General features: G+C 38.5%; 1 protein-coding gene across 1 annotated transcript; it reads right to left on the bottom strand.

Moving 5' to 3' along the window:
* Positions 1-4,244: 4,244 nt before the first annotated feature.
* Positions 4,245-20,878, bottom strand: SAMM50 (SAMM50 sorting and assembly machinery component). Its single transcript, XM_062634887.1, has 15 exons — positions 20,724-20,878; positions 18,408-18,518; positions 17,158-17,259; positions 16,235-16,322; positions 15,040-15,146; positions 13,018-13,148; positions 12,725-12,812; positions 12,026-12,154; positions 11,256-11,327; positions 10,053-10,139; positions 8,061-8,131; positions 7,220-7,287; positions 6,248-6,394; positions 5,228-5,369; positions 4,245-4,440 (listed from the first exon to the last, which is right to left on the bottom strand). Exons 1-15 carry the CDS (start codon positions 20,742-20,744, stop codon positions 4,395-4,397), a joined length of 1,410 nt encoding a protein of 469 aa, XP_062490871.1. The 5' UTR covers positions 20,745-20,878; the 3' UTR covers positions 4,245-4,394.
* Positions 20,879-21,163: the final 285 nt, after the last annotated feature.

Raw genomic sequence — 21,163 nt, 5'->3', positions numbered from 1 at the left:
TAAATGAGCTACCAGTGCTTTACATCCCAGAAAATGCTCCCTGGTGTCCTACCTCTTATCAGGGATGAGATTCCTGTGAGCAAATATTCATTAAGAAAACTGCCGGAGCATAAACACACCTTTTCAGAAATAATTACATTTGAAAGACTAAACCTAGTTCAAAATCAGTTTTTAATTTCAGCCCTAAACTGTCAGCTTTAATGTTCAGCTGAACATTCAGAAATCTGAATTTACATTTGCTCATTTTAACAATATAATATTCAGTACGGAGGTAGAAATGTACCACTTAACTGATCTGCTTCAGAATACTTTCTATTCTGCATTCTATTGAACTGAGAAACTTTTACAAACACCATTTATCCCACAGGCATTAGTTCTAACAGCTACAGGCCAATTGCATTTTGTGCTTAACAATGGAAGCAAGCTGAATGCTCTGGCTTGCACAGAATACACTCAGCATAAAGTCTCATCCCAATTAAGTTAAAATCATCCAAGAGCACTGCAGTTGCTAACAGCGATGTTGCACTGTTTTCATAAAACACACGTTCAAGTAACTATTTCAAAAACCTTTCCGTGGTAGAGAAGCTCTGTAAAAATCCTCCTGAAAAGAACTGTTACTGCTGTGGCTGCCAAGCTCCAGCCCTTTTAAAAACGAGACAAGAATGGCAGAGCAAACCTACAATCCCGTACACCCAAATTCTGTAATTTTAGGATGATTTTCTGATGTTATCCCCATACAAGGCTCAGGATCATCTCCCAGATTATCTGGCCAATTCCTTAATATTCCCATGAAGGAGTACATTTTTTTTGTCCCCTGACACATCACAGGGGATGTTTTCATTTGAGTAACTGCTCAAGCATCCCAGAGGAAGGAGACCCAACCTGACACCACTTACTTTTCTGTGGACCTGTGCGTTTTATTGCACACGGAAGAGAAAGACTCTGAATGCTTCCCTCAAGGGGCACAACATGGACAGCAAGTTCAACACAGATGCCCAACAAAACCAACAGGTATTTTGGAAGGGAAGTACATATCAAACATTAGTTGCTACATCTCTGCAGAGATTTTCATTGGCAGCAAGTACAGAGCTGTATTAAAAAGGCACAAAGCAACCCAAACATACTTATGTTGAGGCACATTTCTGTATTATTGAGGTCAGCATTGTATTTTATTTTTAAATCAAATACAGTTCTGCTCTTAACAGCATGGCAGCAAACCTGCCCCATGCATTCTAACACCCTCCCAATTTCCTCTTCCACCTTCCCCAAAGCTCCCTAACAGCTTACTCATTAACAGTACCTAATACCACTAGATCTGCTGATACAAACAGCATTTTCAACTTTTTAATGTAAGTGGAACAGCTCCAAGAAATCACCATCCTAGAACTGGTGATATAAATACTAGCCCTGCTTTTGACACATCACTGCTACCTCCCCAATGTCTCAGCACCAAGGCTGTACAGACGTTGTCCCCAAAAGCCCTCCTTTAGCCTCTAGAGAGGACTGAAGAAACTCTGGGCTTCAGATGGCATTTGCATCCTCAGCACTGTTCACATAAAATCAAAGGGTTCACAAGCACATGGGTGGGCATTTCAGGTGTACTACCTGGAAGCATTTATCACCATCTTACTGTCCCTAATGCTGCACATGGCTATAAAAGCAAGAACACCTTCACTACACAGTAGGTAAAGTGACTTCCAAAACTATCCATTTAGGAAAATACCATGCTTCTGAATCACAGATATGACTGCAGGCCATCCCTGCACCTTTTATCCTTCCACAGATGTACTCCGGACAGACATGCAATCAGCCAAGAGATTTGCTTCAGATCTGTCCAGAGCTGTTCTGTCACAGAGTCTGCTTAGCAGGACAGCAGCTTCTAGTAGGATTCTGATTTCTATCTTATCCCTCTATTAAGAGCCTCTGCAACAAATTTTCAATGGGGATATATTAATCACATAAATATTCTATAGAAGTAACAGTTGTAATCCCAAGGAATACATTATATACTGTAATAGCTTTTGTGCACTTGTTATATGTTGTAAGGACATGTTATCTTGCAGCACAGGTAGGGAAACAGTGACTCAAAGGCTCATGTAACATAGTTTTCCTCCCTTTATACTTACTGGACAATCCTCCTATGTGCATTACAGCATGGTCTGTCAGCAGACGTGCCTGAAAGGCCTCTTCAGCCTTCAGCATTTCCCCAATTCATCCCTTAATTTCTCACAATTCTCTCAAAACTTACTTGTGGACTAGGTGCAGCCTGAGGCCAAGGCTGTTTCTGTAGGCCTGCTCGACTCAGGAAGATGAATATGCTCTCTAAAACTGATACTCACTTAGGGCTTGCTTGTGTAATATTCAAGTATTACACTTGAGCAGCCTTCAGTAACAAACGTGCACAGAAGAGTTCTTAAGGCCATAAAATATATCTAATTTTATCAAAAGGACCAAAATAAAGGTCAAACTCCTAGGAGAAAATCCTAATGGCATTTTGGTATCTAAACATTCCCATTAAAAATACTTTTATATGTCAAAATGTAGATAGTGCTGAAGAAAAACTAGTAACGTCTGTTGACATTCATAACATAGTGCTATGTTTTATCTCATAACAACAACAAATCATCAGAAAGTATTTGTTAAACATGAATTTGCTACAGTAGCTGTTAGACACATACACTGAAAAAGGTTTTTCATATTAAACTTTGTTCTTTGAAATAGACCTGACTTCTGTCATTCCCACAGTTATGTTTTGAACATCTGCAAGCCTTTACAAGAAGGAAAGCATGTTTATCCAGGTGGAGCTCTGCAAAACTAAGCAGAAATTTCTAGACTTTGTATTTATAAAGTGAGTTACCAACAGATTTAATTACTGTACTACAGCAACATCAGTATATACCAATGCTGAAGCAATGTATAACTGTGTTTTCTTTAAAGAGAGTGGGGTCGCAGTGCTAACTTGACTGGGAACAAGATATCATGGCAGCCCTGGCAGCATTCGGCAAAGTAGCTTGCCAGTTACGTCCAAACCTGTGTCTTTACCACAGTAGAAGAAACCAGGTGTGTAATAGCTGGTGTATTTCTGTTCTACTCTTCCAGAATCTTCTTTGTATTACGATTTTAAATTTACCAACACTTAACAAAAAAATGTGAATTTAGTTGCAGGGAAAGCGGCCTCTAGGTTCAGACTCTCTTAGGACTGAGAACTTGGGATTAATACATATAAAAAAATTAGTATGTAACTACCTTCAAAGATAATTTTTTAGGACTACTATTGAGTTAGTCTGACCTTACAGAAACTGAAATATACGCCAGCTGATAAAGCAGGAGGTCACTTTTAAGTGTAATCAGCAACTAAAGAAGTCAGTAGATCAGCATGCCTCTCACACAAAATGAAACAAGGCAGTATCACGTGATCACGTGTATACACCCCTTTCTGCAACTGCTACAAAAAGATTTGTTCCAAAGACCCAAATCAATGGTTTTGCTGAGAGCATCAAAACATGCAAAAACACTGCAGAGTTGAGAACTCTGAAACTTTCAAAGGCATTCTTGAATTTTAGTATTTACTGTGCTAGACAGCCAACTTAAATTTTTACAGTATGCAATTCAGATTATAGAAGGCATTTAAATATAGATGATTTACAACGGTGAAATAGGGTAGATTTAGATTAGATTTTAGGAAGAAGTTCTTTACTGTGAGGGTGCTGAAGCGCTGGCACGGGTTGCCCAGAAAAGCTGTGGCTGCCCCATCTCTGACAGTATTCAAGTCCAGGTTGGATGGGGTTTTGAGCAACCCGGTCTAGTGGAAGGTGTCCCTGGCCATGGCACAAGTGTTTAACTAGATGATCTTTAAGGTCCCTTAAAACCCAAAGCATTCTATGACTCTAAGATATTCAAATCAGAACATTTAAGCTCACTCACAACCATTACTTGTGTAAAATACTTTTTGATGAGTAACAGAATTTTTTCAGGGTCATTTGCTCACAGAAGTTGATGATGGAGGAAGACTGTTCCCCCTCAACTTCCACTTTTAGCCATACTCACACTTGGTTGTCCCAACACTTGTGAGACTTGTGGCTGGAAAAGTGAAGACGATGCAGACCAATGACAACTATAATCATGTGAACTGTATCCAAGAACAAATTCCTGACACAAATCTTTTAATATTTTAAGTAACAACTAATAATTAAAAGCTAGAAAAACTCTCCCATCTTTGATAAGAATCAGAAGTACAATGAACCTTTACAGCCTAATTCTTTAATGCGGTTTCTTGTGGAGTCTGAGGTAAATCACTCAGATGTGCACTGTTTTTCAAAAGTATCAAGCTGTATTATAGTGTTGATTTCAGTTACAGAGCACAATTTCATACACTGATGTAAAATGTTTCTGTATTATAGAAATCTGATTCCTGCTCCAAACTGAACACCATCACATATCCTGAAAAGAAACAATAAATAATGTAAGTGATATATAAGATACTGCTGAAGTTAAAATCAATTCTCCCCATCCCCAAATTTCCAAGGTTTTCAGTCTTTGGAAAGTTATAATTCAAATTTTAGTTGACAAAGGCTTTTTTAAGTAAATGCTTTGCCACTGCATCAATCATATGGAGCATTTACATTTGCAAAATCAAGCCCATAATTTTCAAATTGCTGTTATTAATTCACATTTCATATGAATGAGAAGTAAAAACATAATCCAACTCCTATACCAAATACGTTTCTCACATAGCTTTCACAGGTAACAGCAGGCCCCCTGAAGGTTTCTTATTGCTTGATGTAGGATAATTCATTGCTAACAAATTAATTTGTTCTCCCTTTGCCTTTGCCTTTACATATAGTTAAACTTGTTTTCATCTTTCAAGCAGACATTAAACTCGGTATTTATCCACTCATTTGTTTTTGGAAGACTTAAGAAAATACCATGATCTGTTTGAAGGATCATTTCCCATAAAAAAATAAAACCTGCTGCACAGCTATTCATACATTTCAACAGCTGCTTTCAGTGATCTTTGAAACTCGAGAAACAGAGTCTTCAATCAAGAAGCACTGTGAAACCAGTATGAATATAGCAAGCAGAAAGAAGAGAATCAAGTGTTGAAATATCTCTAAATCAGCACAGAATAAACAAAATTAAAGGGCAGCAAATCTCTGACAAAGCTAGATATAAGTGCAGTAACCTTTAAAAACAGTTACTACTAAAGGATTTGGTTTAAAAGACAAACCTGTCACCAGACTGTACTCCCATGGGGAAACAGTAGTTAAGTTCTAATCTAGCAATGTTTCCAAGTCGAAGCACTATTCCAGCACCGTAAGACCATCGGATATACTCTGCCAGCTTCTGCAGGTGAGCTCTGGGACCATCGCCTAAAAGCAAAAGAGCAGGAGAACAAGAATCAAATTAAGCTGTCAAGGTGGTCAGCAGCTAACTGGATTTTCAGAGCTAGAAGCCAGACTATTTAGGAGCAGCACCTGCAGACTCAAAATTTATTTACTACCCGCAACTCCCATGAACTTCAACTGTCTTGGACTCAAACTACTATGATTTTAGGTGGATTGCTGGTTGATCTTCATTTCCCATTATAGGGTACCTATCTGCATGAATATGGAATACTAAAGACTTAAATGTCTTTAGTAGGTCTCTTATAATCAGTTAACCTTCAATTGTGCATAAAGTGTCTCACTCCCGTATGGATGCTGCTTCTCTTCCATCAAGTGAGGCAGTCATCAAACATCACTATACCCCCAAACTGATTAAAATGATATTGAAAAGTCATATACTGATACACTGAAATACATCTTGAAAAAAATTGGGAATGGGAGAGGGAAAAAAAGTCACATCAGCTACTGCACCCTCACCTATGCTCATGCCACTTTTTATGTAGTTCATCCTAGGAAACATTAGAATCCCACTAGAACATCATCTTCCAGTCTCCCTCCAGAACAGTGTACGACAGCAGGTGTTAATCAACTACCACATTAGTCTGAGAACATCAACTATTCACAGATATTACTGTTACCATTCCAGCTCTCTTCTGTACAAGTTGTGCTTGAATTTATTCAAAGAGCTAAAAAAATTACTGGCAATCTGTCAAATATACAAGTTAATAGCAGTAGCTTTTTACAGGCACCAAAATATACACGGTAAACAAACTTCTTCTGTGTAAACAGACACCAAAAAGCTCTCTTTTTTTTTGCTTTCATATATATATAAAAGAATTATACATAGTTCTACTGAGTCTTACCATAGTTCAGATTGCAGAGGTTTCCAGCATTAAGGAAGAAATGTGTTCGGAAAAGGTCTCCAAACCCTCCCCTGCCTGGCCGGAAAGGGAGAGGGGTGTATAGATGCAAGCCTCCAGCCCAGTAGGCTTCTCCTCCCAAGTAATCACCTGTTTTGGTAAAATGTTAGAGTAAAAGCATATACTGTAGCATATATTCAAAGAACCAGTTATTAAAAGGTACAAAACCACATCCTTAAGTTGTTTTAGGTCACACTTCTACCCTTTCCAACTCTTGCCATTCTCTTCTAGCTCTCTCCAACCTCACCATTATTAAGTAAAGAAATTAGCACTTACACAATTCTTTAAACCTTCCAAGTGAAATGCCCTTTCAATTCTCTCCCTCGCTAAGACAGCCTGAGACATGCACCCACTTGTGTTTCATCAGAGACTACCTCCTGAACACTGAAACACCACTGAAATACCTGCCTTAGTTCTAAAAGTGGGAAACTGATAAAATTAAACAATTTGCTTTAAAATATACTGAATACTGAATCCACTGATAACAGCAAGTCAACAGCAATAAAACTGTGGAAGCTCCTGGCTCTCAAAACACCTCTGTTGGTCAGATTACCTTTCCCCGAGGCTACCTGAATATACACTGTAGCAAACAGATTTAATGTGGATGTTGCTATAACCATCTTTTGGGACCCTTTTCAGCTTGAAGGTTGCTTACTAATTAAATTGACACACTGGTAGTATGCAAGTTGGAACACACAGTTGGTTTATAAAATTAGCTAATGGCCTTACTAAGAACTACCAGGCTGTATTCCATTGTGAACTAATATACAATGACATAACACTTCTCAGATTCAAAATGCAGAGTGGGAGCAATTATTTTTAAGCTATACAAAGCTTAAGGCCAGAATATGACTCTTTGTTACCCACTAATATTTACAGTATTGTCAGAGGAGTGGAATTTTAAGCATGTCAGACCTTCACTCTGGGGTCCGATGCTGTACATACTGAATCCACGCACGCTTGTTGGTCCACCAAGGTAAAACCTAGTGAATACAGTCAAATTCAATTTAAAGCTTCCCTTGAAAGGATGTCTTTGAAAATATCTAGCCAAAATTCTGACACTGCTTTTCAGAGTTACAGGTAACTTTGTAACTGGTTTAGTAAAGTGTATTTAAAGAAATACAAGAAATGATATTTAAATCCTGATGCATTTGATAGAATTTTCAAAATAAAATTATTTTTATTATTATTTTATTATTATTATTTTATTAATAATAAAAATAATTCTTCCATCAGTTAAAAAAATCAAAACAGAAGCATCCCCAGAACTGAATAAGAACCAGAATGCTGAGTCTGTCTGTTGTAATAATTTTGATAGAAATACTATAGTTAAGATCTATCATATGTGAAGTTGACACTCAGTATTTAGCATTTATTGTAAACAAATTTAAGTCTAAATGGCTTCTGCTAGAGATCTTTAAACACAGGTGTTAAGAGAGCAAAACCACCAAAAAAGCCAACACTTACGATACAGCTTTACGTCTAAAAATACCTACAGTGTTATCTATGCCTGACAGAAAATTTTGCAGATGATAAGTATCATTTTGCAACCATAAATATTGGCAAGCAGAGCTACTACATACTATCCCAACATGAAAATCAAAACCAAAAGGTACAGCTTGAGCACTAACGTGCAATTAAAGCTAACTAGAAACGTTTTATTCTCCTCAGAAACAGAACTACTATGGCTTTGCTCTTCTACTATAGTTTTCTATGTTACCTGTAGAAAGAAATTAAGAACCATCTAAAAACTTGCCTGTCAGCTATACTGGATGGCTTGTCTCCAATAGGTACTAGCATTCCACCCCAAAGTGATGCTGAAAAAGCCTTTGGAGAGAATAAGAAGTTGTTTATTAATACATGCTACTTAATTACCCTAAAAACAGTATTAGTAAAATTTAATCGCTCACTAACAGGCAGAGCTCCCCTCAGTCTGACAAAAAATAACAGATGATCACAGTGCACGCATAGGTATCAACAGCAGCAATGGCATTTTCAGGGAACTCTTGATCACTGCTGCCCTCTTTCGTTTATGTAGCGCTACACCTTGAAAAAGTTGACAATAGCATATCTGCACCAAGTGCTAGTTTTACTATTGCTAAATAGAACACTCATCCAGCTCCTATTTTCTTATGAATTTTCATGTCTTGAAGTAAGACAACACTGCTGCCATAAATTAGACCTGGCAATTTTAAATCCAAGTAATGCCTGTGTACCAAGTAGAAGTACTACTGCCAGATGGTGAGATTTACTGGCAATACCTAGCCTAAAGGTGTTGGATAATATCTCTAATTTTACAGCACACTCCTGCTACCTTCTGCCCCAAGTGTCCCCAGATGCTTCCCCTGCCATATTCAGGCAGCACACATGTCTGGTTACACAACACATGGCATATGCAAAAGCCAGCTGCATGCCAAATCTACACTCATGAACAATGGGCGATATAAAATTATGTACACCACATGATGAGATACACTTCACTTCCATTCACAATGTAGGCATATTAGCAGTCATGGGTAAGAACAAGTCCTCTCTGCGTAGCCATGAGGCCATTAAATTACTTCATAGGGGAATACACTGTCTTTCTCAGCTAAAAGTCAGCAAATAAATGTAAGATGATTAGAAGTGCACTCATCAGGCAATGCCTTTTCTCCTACCACATGGAAGGTGCAAACATAATAATGTAGTAAGAAAGGGATATAGAAAACAGCCTTAAAATGTCCTTCTGTGTTGGCCTCACTGGTCAAACCAAGTTGCCTCATACTAAAAGCTTTTTCATTCTGGTTTAGGTTTGTTTTTTTTCTTTTGGTATGTTGGGATGCAAATTATTGTAACCTCTGATTTTTAAATCTTCATAATAGAAGTTGCTGTTTAATTCCCCATTCAGCTATGAAACTGTAAAGCTGCCTGAATCTTAAAATCTCTATGCTCTCGTAAAGTTCATTAAACATGAACAGTGTTGCTTCCTCAGAAGGAAATCTAGTTGGGATACACAAGAACAGCTCTGCTAACCAAACCAAGACTTTAAGTGATAACGGCATAGGAATTTCATTTCAAAACCACACAGTGACGCTAAACCAAAATACTACTGCAGACACGGTACCATATCACCTGTGATGTGTTCTGCCTATGGTGTGGCTGACTAGGGGCTCATATAAACTTCTCATTGCAGCACATGCCTTTCTTATTGGAACTTAAATTGTTCATTGAGCACAAAATGTTTTAGTGCAGGCTTAGCGCCGTAGTGAAATCAGTCTTCCCATTCTTTCCCAATAATTTTACATAGAAGAAATAATTACATGCCATGATATCAAAATTAACAATCAAATACTCGTAATTTACAATGACAAAAGAAAACTATCCCAAGGTTATTCAGAATATTCATAACCAGGTGAAAGAGACAGAACAAAGGCTGTCATTGGTTTTGGAAAATCACTCTTTATAAAGATCACAAAGAACAGACATGCCCAACATTACTTCTGAAAGGAGAACAGTTCACATCGTTAACTGTCAGACTAGTCATTCTTTCCAAAATGCCCACTTCTCAAGTGACTGTACATGGCTGAAATGTCAGGTTAAAAATAAGAGTATTTCACTTTCAAAGAAACAAATCAACATATTTACACCATCCATCTTTCACTTTCACAATCATCTTCTTATCCATGGTGAAAAATCATCATAAGAAACAGACTTAATAACCTTATTTGCTAAATCAGATCAATCACTAAAATATCTTTTAAAAAATTACCGAATCCCAGATAAGTTGCTTATTCAACTGAAATTCAAAATCCTCTTTTAGAAAGCTCACGTCTCCACCTGTATAGCCAGCCAACTCCTGCAAAGACATAAGTTTATGAAAGTTGTAATGGATATTACATGTTTCTTCCTTCTAAAAGTTCATCATGTCTGCATCAGCACAAGCAGTGCATTCTGTACAAGAAATACAGATACACTGGTATGGAGAGAAAACTGAATTTTGAATCAACAAAAAAAACATACATGACCCTTAGAACAATGAACAGCATTTTTTCCCTCCGTATATTAAGCCAAGGCATTGCTTTCTAAGTCATTCTTGTAAATGATGGCAAAATAGAATGGAGCTGGAAAATTCAACACCCAAAATAGGAACTCTTACTGTATTCACCTAGACCTGAAAAGATTTCATATGCATTAAGGCAGCGCTGAAAAACCAGCAAGCCTATTGCATTACACCAATGCAAGTTGAAAATAAGTGACCTGAATCAGTGTTAGAGGCAGCACATAAGAAATGGTATGTTAACAAAACCCCGCATTATGACCACCTTTTTCACTCAGAAACAGAACAGTTCCCTGCTGCTTACAGAAACAGTAGTACTTCTGCTTCCAGGGGCATTTCAAAGCAACCTGCTTCTAAAGCATTGCAGAAGCTAATGCTTCTGAAGTTGTAACTCATACACCAGAAAAGCCAGCTTTTCTAAAAGCTCTGAAAGTAACAAGAGTGAAAACCATTTTCTGTGCTAGAATGATATATGCGTATGACTTTGACAGTTAGTTTTACTTAGTCTTCCATTTTTAAATCTAAGATTTACAGACTTTGTAAGTAGCAACAGGACCACAGTCTGGTAGTATTACATGACAGTATTAGAATAGAAGGACTAATACCTACTGTAAAGTGCAGTCAGGGATAATGTATCTCAGCTAGTAAAGTAATTTAATGCTAATGGCGAGACAAAACGGCTGTGCTGTTTTGGACCGATGGTCTTAAAATGAAAATTTGCCATCATAAAAACAGTTTCATGATTTTAAAAGGCACACATTATAAAAGTAAATACTGGTCATCACTGACTCCTGGTCAATTTATGATTAATTTTAACTCTGTAGACATTTTTTACATGAACATCAATTAGGTGAAGACTTATTCAAATACACTTAAAGATAAAATCCAGTAATAGTGCAAGTGATTTAATGCTACCTGATTAATTTTCAGCAAAGCACCTCGTCTTGGCAAGATTGAGGAGTTCCGGGAATCAATTACCATGGCATGCTGAAAAGAATCAAAAAAGTATTTTCAGGTTCTCATATCTGCTGAAAACCCCAGAGTGACTGTATTATTTTCTTTCAAAAACTGTGCAAACAGCAAAAGACAACCACAGCTCCAGCTAAGGCTCGTGTAGCTCCATGGACTTGGGAACAACTTACCTACAGACTAATTTAGTTCTGAATTTAGAGGCCACACTAAATGCACACATTTATATCTTTAGGCCATGATACACACCAGAAACTTGGCAGCAACAATGTTCCAGTGTAAATCACCAAGCCTGTGACAGTAACCTGCAAATATTTTATTTCCTACAATTCGTAACCTACAAGTTAAAGATGACAAGTGACCAAAAACTGTTATAGGAAAGAATATTTAGAAAGGGCACAGCAGCTCTAGGATGAGCACATTTACTGATCCTGTCTTTTACAAAAACAAGACAATTCTGCAAAAAAGAGACAGCAGTGAGACAGAGGGAGGCCCTGCAGAAAGAACAAGCTGGCCTATGCAACAGTCAACTATGAAAATATGTTCTCTCTTCGGATCTCCTGGATGACTCTGTGTGAGTGACCAAACACAGAAAGAGATGTCTGAAGTAAAACACAGAACCTGCTAAGACAAAAAGCTCCTCTGATGTAATTTGTAACTATTAGATGACTCAAAATAATGTGCTTAAAAAAAAAAATATCAGGAAACAGACTTACAGAGAGAGAAGACTTAAGAGAGTGTCCACTTTCTTCTCGAACAGAAAAGGATGCTGTTCTAGCAAGGCAGCCAAGCTCTCTCCACACACCCTCCCACTTCAGTGTGTGATTGGTCTTCCAGATTGGAAACTACAAATAAAAAATTGAGTATGACATGAAAAACTGCTACAAAATGAAAATCATAGAATCATAGAATAGTTAGGGTTAGAAATAAACATTTCCATGAAAAATCTTTCTAATGAACATTGTTTTATACTTAAGTACACTTTGTCTTTTCAAATTGCTAGGATCAGAGAGAAACCCATTTTCAGGGAGCTCCTGAACCAGTCAACAGAGCTTCTCCCAGTAGCTGCACATTACTTGCTCTATCCCAAATGAGAAATATCTTCAATCGGGCTGATATAGTGAGCTAAGCAGCCAGCCATCTCTCTGAAATGATACTTTAAAGATTTAAAACTTGGAGAAAAAATTCACTGGTATTTTTTATACAGCCAAAATAAAACTGAATTCTAACAAGACTAAGGTCTATTACCTCCACCATTTTAAAAATGTTGACCTCTTTCAAATAATGACAAGTTAGCCCTGTGCACAAGTGTTTCAATCATTAAAAAAGTAAACTAAATATTCGCAAAAGCCAGCTGTGACTTGAATTACATGTAAAGGAAGCATGATTTCCACAAACACTTGTGCTACACTTACATTGAATTCTGTTGATATCCCTCTATCAGTTTCACGAAGAGAGCTCCAAGGGAATTGCCCAGTTACTTTGTACAGGTTAATTGAAAAGCTGAAACACAACATTATTGGTAGGTTTGAAAGTGAAACTAAGTAGGTGGAATTTTCAATTCTCAGAAAACCTTAAGAAACTAGCTTTGCCACATTATTAAAAGATCCTCAGGAAATGAATACATTTAATTATTACTCAATGAAAGATCTTATTGTATTATATTCCTTCAACTAAAAGAAAAGGTACTAAAACATGTATCCCCTACTTTCTTTCAAAGCTTCCAGGCTGTGGTTTGAAGAGTGACAGGCCATACGATGTTTCCTTTGTTCCATAGGAGAACTGGAAGGTTACCTTTTCTGCACGACCAAAGAGATTTGGGAACTTGAGACCAAGCACCTATGGAAAATGAAAAACAAAACAAAACAACCCTCACATTTCATATAGTTTGCAGTCATGCATCTTAATTATATGCTGAAGACAAGTATATCTATGGTGAGAATGAGAAAGACAATACAGTTGCAACTGAATGTGTTTTTTCTTTTAAATTAGATTTCTCTTTGTAGTGTCAGAAAAAACCATCACAATAGAAGAAGTTACAGTTAATCATCCAATTTTTATTGCTGGCCAGTAGTGGGCAACTTAATTTGCATTCTTACTGTACCATCAGTACAGCTATTATTTCCAGCACCATCTCCCAGTCAGTTTCAAAGCCCAGGAGAGTAAATCTTTGCCATAAGCAGCTGCTCTACAACTACAGACTTTTAGCTGATCATCAGGTAGGGTTCACTGAAACCACAGCAATAAGCCAATGGAAAATTATTAATACAGAGCCACTTTCATGTATGTTTGTTTTGAGCAACAAGATACTTTTGCAATCAGTCCTGATGGCAGTATGACATTAGCATTCCAGTTCTCCAGAAACTAGTTAAACACTTTTGCCTGTTCTGGCACAAATTCCTTTGGCAGCTCTTGGTCCTTTGGCAGAAAGGATGGAGCAGGTTTCCTCCAAGCACAGACACTACCTGTGCTAGGACTGTTCAACTCTTGTGTGTTCTATTTTAAAAGTATGTAAAAAAGCTATAAAATGCTGATTGCCTTTGTCTAACAGCTATTGGAAACAAATCAGTCACCTGAACTTTGTGATGATGGCTACGATGCAATTATCCAACTAACCAGAAATTTTAGTACAAAATGTTAGACCTATCGGCTTCAGATGAATTTAAGGGATTAGAATAAATGTTAAATCTATTCAACTTTTAAGGGAACAATCTCTGCTGCCAATACCAGCATCATGTCTTTGTATCATTCAAACATTTTGCTTCTCCACAATGAATTAAAATCAAATAGAAGCCGAGTACAAAAAGAGAAACCAAAGCAGCTTTCAGACTGCTTCCAAAGGCACTAGAACCAACATGGATTTCCTACTGGTTTCATTCAGACCACAATATCTGGACACTGCTCTTGGCAGAGGAGCTGCATAAGTAGCTCTCAACTCACTGAATTCCTATTCATCTTGCACTTGCAAAACAGCATCACCTGTGTCATGCAGTATTTTATCCATGTTAAAAATATCCCTAAGAAGAAAAGGATGAGTTCCTTGATCTGGCTTATCTACCAGCCCCAGGCACAGCTGCACTGTGCACGTAAGACAGAAAGGGTGCAGGAATGAACACCTGAGAGCATAATGTCCTTAACACCAGCACTTCTGTTAACAAGACATTAATAGAAAACAGTACAGCTGTTACTTTTTGTGTCAGCTGATAAGAATTTTTCACACAAGATTTTAATCTGATCCATTCTTAACTGAATCAAATGGAAACATTTATATGGTTCTGGGAAACCTTGCATTTTGCAGCCCAAACTAACTGGTACTGGGCTAAAATAGTAAAACCCAAGAACAATGTCTAAGTTAAATATAAAGCATTTCAACTGAGAACAAAAACACTCTAAACAGATCTCACAGAAATGAAATGCTAAACTCCTTGCAAACCTCTCCACTAGATAAAGCATCTTAAATACTATAAAAAAATAATTTATTTAATTTTAAGAATTAAAAGATTAACATACTGAGTTGGAAGCTACAGCATTCTTCCCTAGCTCAAAATAGGCTTTTGCTGAATGAAAGCCTGACTAATACAAAGACTCTTTAGAGACAAAGGTCTGGAAAAGCCTTCGTAAAGCTGGATCAAGAAAATAATTTGGCTTTGATCCCCAAATTCCTTGCTAGGTTTGAAACAAGAAAGAGGAATATTGAAAGGAATTAATAATTATTTGAAATAATACATACCATACTGCCTTCATTGTTGCCAACCATAGTGTTATAGCTTCCGGTTACTCTTCTCAATTCTGTTACCTCAAAGGTTACATCTAAACCATTTGGAAGGGCATCATCTCCTACATAAACAAATAAACAAACAAACAAATTTATGTTGTCTCCAAAAAGCTATTATAAAACCCCGAAGACATATGAGGCTTTGAATTATCTGAAAACTGGTTGAATTAAATGATAATGTAAGTCCACATTACAAAGAAAAATGCTTGAGAAAAAGATGTCTTTTGGATATGAGTGCAGAATTTGGTTCAACTGCAGCATGACTAGCTTTAATTATCAACACGTTAGTTTAATTATGAAACAGTAACATTTGTTTGTTACCTACCCACTTAAAACAAAGACATAGATAAATTCTTACATTAAAATGATCAGAAATTAAAGTGGTCCTGACAGAGCAAGAACACCATCACTAGGGCAGAGCTCCCAGCATTCTGTAGTCAAGTGCTGAACAGCAGAAGCTGCCCAGTAGCCTCAGGGCTCTGGCTACAGCAGCTGTTTGAAAACACAGCTGTCAAGGATACCTAATTCTGCTTGAAGTAAATGTGACAGCAACCTGTGGGACTGCTCTGCACTTCCTTCTCAGTAACACAACTTTCCTTTGCTGAAAAGAACAGCAACAATTTTGAAAACCAACCCCCAATCCAAGAATGCAAACTGAACCTCACTTTGAAACCTGCACACATTCAGCTGTCCCACATATACTATAAGCCAGTTTTTAATCACAAGCACTGATACAATTACTAGCATTTCCTCAGGAATGTGCTGATATAACATCAGTTATGCGATGTGTAATACGTGAAAGGACATATTTTCAAGCTTTTCTTCAAGTGTCCCTCTGATACTTTGTATGAAGGAATATGTACTGTAATTATTATAGTGCTGGAAAGTCTCTCATTTTTGCATGTATACAAGTGCTATTTATATATACATACACATACACTTGTATATATAGCACACCTACCTGTACATCTAAAATATATAAAGGTATATGAGAAAGTAAGTTTTTTTTTTTTACACAGAAAAGTCCAACCTATTACACAGGAAAATATACATTATAGGTATGCATGTGTGTGTATATATATATTTATACATATATAGGTCTACATTTGCATGAGGGGAAAAAAGTGAGGATTAAGGAGGCAATACATACCTTGACAGGTATCAATCAGAACATCCACCTGTCTAAAGATTCCTAGACGAAGCAACTTTTCACGAGCTTCATGCGATTTCCTCATAACCTACAGGATGAAATAAGTAGCTTAGTCACAGAACCATAGAGTCATAGAATAGTTTGGGTTGGAAGGGACCTCCAAAGATCCTCTGGTCCATTTGAGTCTTTCAGGTTACCAAAACCCAACTAGGATAAAAAAGTTAAATGCAAGTAAGTCATACAATATTCACAGATTTTGTATAGAGACACATATATGCACCTTCAAAAACAGATCACACTTTAACACTTCAATCTGCAAAGAAATAAATTAAACACAGTGCATTCAGCTCATTGCCTACCTTTTGATAGTCTGCTTCCTAATTGTTATAAAAATTTAAAACTATTATTCAATTCTTAAGTTTCAGTAGTTAAAATTTACACACCTATGCTTTTGGCAAAAACCTTGAACACCTTAATCTGTTTAAATTTAGATCAACTTACAGGTCTAACTGCCAGCCATACTCCAGAAAGAATCACCACTTATGAGTGCAAGGGCATACAGCCTAACTCTCTCTTTGATCCACTGTGGAGATTGGCATCAGTTATCTGTGCCAAGATACAATAACTTATCTTAACAAACTTAACTGAAAGTGTCACCTACCCAGTTAACAATTCTCAGATAGGAAGACTGAATCTGAAAAAAATATCTGAGAGTACCCTTACACAACATCTTTGAGCTGAATACATCAGAAAATATAGTACCTGCCAGTATTTCATATTTAAGTTTATCTTCCATATCACAAGATCATAATCATTGTAAAACTTCACAAAGTTGCCTCATATTTCAGTTGCCTGCCCGAAGCAGGAAAAAGGAAATCCTACTCTGTATTTTTAAACAGTAGGTCTGTTACTACAGTACTTACATCAATGAGATTTTTAGCCTTGAAAACATCGGCGATTTCATACATGATAATGTCATCTTTGGTCCTTCCAAGTCCATCGAAGTGCACATGCTGAACCACCACCTAAACAGAACAGAGTGTTTTAAACACAAGTGCTGAATTTGCATCTAACAGTATCAAAATCACCAGTGCACAAAACAGGATTGCTATCCAAGTGAAAAATCCTGAAGATTCTTACATCTTACTGCTGACCTACATTACCAGAAATCAGTGCTATCTACGATTCTGGAAAGTTGTTCCCTTAACTCAAAAATTAAAGAAAACAGAACTCTAATACCAAAGTTAATACTGGTCACTGCACAAGAGAGAGCAACACATTGTAGCTTCTGGGATTTTAGTTGTCAGTGTTGTATGGACAAATAAGTCACTGCAGAAATCACACCAAGATACTAAGACATGTAAAACAAAACCTGTAGGTTGTTGTAGTTAGCTATTTTTTGTATCAGCCACACATAAGCAAAGAGTTAAAAGAAAAAACAAACCTACTAGCCATACTCACTACTACACTGTGTTAGAAATACAGGGGTAAGTGCAACAAACAACAATCTGCAAATGCTTCATATGTTCACATATAATAAAACGGCACCAGAGCCACCTAGCATTCCTGCAAATTGCTTTAAGAAGACCCTATCAGAATATATACATAATGACCTCAATAAAATCCAAATGTTACTGCCCAGCTTCTAGAGAGGATGAGACTGAATACCATAAAAGAAAGGAAAATCATAATAAAAACTAAAATAATGCATGGTATCTCAGCCATCCAGCATGGCTAAACATATTATGGGCAAAGACAGACATGATCTTACAAGTGAAATGTTTAAAAAACCCAAATGTTACCATCCTCTGCTGAAGTTACTGTTTTGCTTAGCAACATAATTCACATGGTGGTGTTTTACCCTAACTTGGCTAATACTGCACTCTAGCAGATTAAGGACAGTTGCTTGGTTTTCCCCCAAGCAGTGATGTCTTACGAGAGAAGGGAGAGCAGCATCTGGAGACAGGTCTATTAGCTCAGAGCTGAACTTAGTAACTCTTGTGGTGGGTTAAAAAACACAAGAACTAGACAACACCAGATTCAACTCACAGTACTACATTTAGTTCTTTCACATCCAAACCCAAAGCTTAGAAAGTTTACTTGGGAAAAACAAGCAAGGTGCCATGACAGTTATTTTAAGAGAAAAAAATCCAGATGTTTTTCATGTACTTACATCTTTGTTTTCAAGAATTTCCTGCTTGGGCTCAGGTTCAACTTCAACCAGTTCAGCTTCCTCTCCCAAAGCACCAAAGTCTGGGCCACCCATTGGAAGAGGCTCCAAACTCTGAAAGCATAAAACTGCATTTAATATGGCACACCGATTTGTGAATTATGCTTTCTAAAAAGGAAAAAAAATACAGTTCTTGACACTGTGCTCATCAGATTCTAAGGGGAAAAAAGCAAAAGGGAAGAACTAAAATGAGGGGAATTACCAGCACACTTGTTACCTACCTGTTTTCTGCATCTTTTAATGAAAGTTGTGAATAGCTTCCATGTTGAATCATTTCTCTAAAGTACTCTGCACTCTTCCAAAAAACACCCCTTATTATTAAGACATGCTTCCTGTTCTAAAGATGAATTCTACCTCTTTAAAATAAAAAAATCTAAAAAAAAAAAATGTTACTACTTATTTTGGGTTTTTGAGAGGGAGAGAAGTGTGAACAATTTTTTAAAAAGGGTGTCTGCATTTTGTTACTTTTTAATGTATTTCTACAAATCTACATTTTAATACTTCTTTTAAAAGTAACCTTCTAAGTAATGCGTAAGAACTTAAGAACTTCAGGCCTTATGGATCAGAGGTGAAAAGTTTAATTAAAATGTTTTCCAGCACAGTGGGACTTCATTTCCTATACCTTAAGGAGTCCTAAAATAACACTTTATCAGAAGATAACAGATTTAAGCATGACAGATAGCGGGTTACCTGCAAAAGCAGAGGTCAGGACAGGATAACTCAGTAAATCTACTTTTAGTCTTAAGTCACTAATACAGTATTTGCTGCATTATTTAAGGATAGCTATTTTGCTGGAATAGGAAATGGCTGTTACGTATCAGAATCCACCTAAATGAAGACAGAATCCTCTCTCACTCCCAGCAATTTTCAGGCAAGCATGAGACACTCCACATCCACACAATATTGTGTATCAGTTTATACTACAGATGGATACAAAAACCAAGAATACAAGGAAAAAAAAAACTGAAACAGAAATTAAATTAGGTTTGGTAATAAGATACTATGGAGCCCTAACGGCTGCCAGCAGCTGTTCCTCAGTCTAATTAAACACTACAGAGAAACCTGCTGGTTTTCAAAAGGCTTTTGAAGAGGTGTTATTCTAGATGGGATCTTGAGGAATCATCCAGTCTATTCTTAGTCCCCAAATAAGTCAGTCACTCATTAATCACACCTGAATTATCCACAACAGTTTTTGCCCTGTGGTTGCTTTAAGGGGAAAATAGTTTAAGTCAAATTCACAAGGACTTGACATTTGCTCTGTGATTCTTCTGCTTTACAGTGTACAGCACCACCAGCCTTTTCACTGGTATCCTTACAGCTTGACTTTCTCATAACCTGTCTCACACAGCTCTTACACCTTTCCATACAGCAGACTGCTCAGGAGTGGACTGCTTACCTAGAACGTCCTGAGATGCTTCTCTAAGGAAGCCTTGAGGCATGGGCTGTTCATTGCCATCCTGAAGTATTTCAGAACCTATGTATCTGTATTTGAAATTATTTTCTGACAACTAAGAGAGACTTTTTCCTGTTACCATTATAGCCACTACTTCTTGTTTGACCACAACAAACACTTAAATATTTATATTCCTTTTTTTAAGTAATGCTATATAGACATTTAAGTATCTGTTCATGAAGGCCTCCAACTGCTCTGGATGTGAAACATAGCATGTCCCTGTAAGGAATGCTGCAGTTTACCAGGGAAGTGCAAACCTCCCACCTCCCACCGTACGGGCTACACGTGTAGGGCAGTTTCTCCTTCGTAGTTTGTTTTTGGGGGGCTGCTCCTTTTAATACTTTCATTTACGCAGCCTTGCTCTTGCCAGCCCCGGCGGCAAGGTCAATCCCGACCGCCGCCAGGGAGGAAGGAAAGACCCGGGGAGGGAAGGAAAGGCGCTTCCGAGCACCGGGACGGTGGCAGCAACAGGGACCCTCTCCCTTCTCGTACCCCTTTCCCTATCTCCTCCCCGCATCCGGCAGTCACGGGCCCGGCTGCCCCCGGAGGCGCTGGGCAGGGAGCCCAGGGTGCCGCCGCGCGGGCCTGAAGCACGGAGGCCCTGGCGCACGGAGGCCCTGACGCACGGCCCAACAGAGTGGCCAGACCCTGCTGCCAGTCCCATCCCCGACCCGAGCTGCACCCGGCGGAGAAGGGCGGCTGGCGCTTGCCCCCGCCGGGCCAGGCCCGAAGGTCGAGGAGCGGAGAGCACGACCCGCGGCCGCTGGACCGTACCGCTGCGGGCCCGTCCCCTGCGCGCCGCTTACCCGTGCATGCACGGTGCCCATGGTGGCCAAGGGGAGGCGGTGGGCGAAGACAGAGAAGCTGGACGCCAGGCACCGCGGGCTATGAAGGCCGCAGCACGGGGGCGGCCATGACACGGAGCCCCGCCCCGGCTCCCATTGGACCGAGGGGCGGGAAGAGGCGGGGCGGAGGCAGTGCTGCCGGGACACTTGCGGCCGGAAGGCGGGGACCGGAGGGAGGTGGGAAAGTGACAGTGGCAAATCCGCGTCAGGGTTCGGGTGCAGGCCTATACAGCTGCAGCGGGTGCTGCTGTCTGCCGGAGGGGGGTCTGAGTGGCGACACGACGTGAACTGACGCGGCAGCAAGTACTGTAGCAGCGCAGTAACCTCAGTCACTGCTCTAAACGATCTCAGAACACTTCAGTGAAATAAACGCACCTGTAGGCAGGAAAGCTCAGAGAACA

The sequence above is a fragment of the Pezoporus occidentalis genome, unplaced genomic scaffold (assembly GCF_034315485.1).
Source record: "Pezoporus occidentalis ecotype Australia unplaced genomic scaffold, CSIRO_AGI_Poc_V1 ctg44, whole genome shotgun sequence".
In the NCBI taxonomy this organism is placed as follows: Eukaryota; Metazoa; Chordata; class Aves; order Psittaciformes; family Psittacidae; genus Pezoporus; species Pezoporus occidentalis.
Note: the sequence above shows the minus strand (reverse complement) of the source record. Positions and strands in the feature narration are given on the sequence as shown.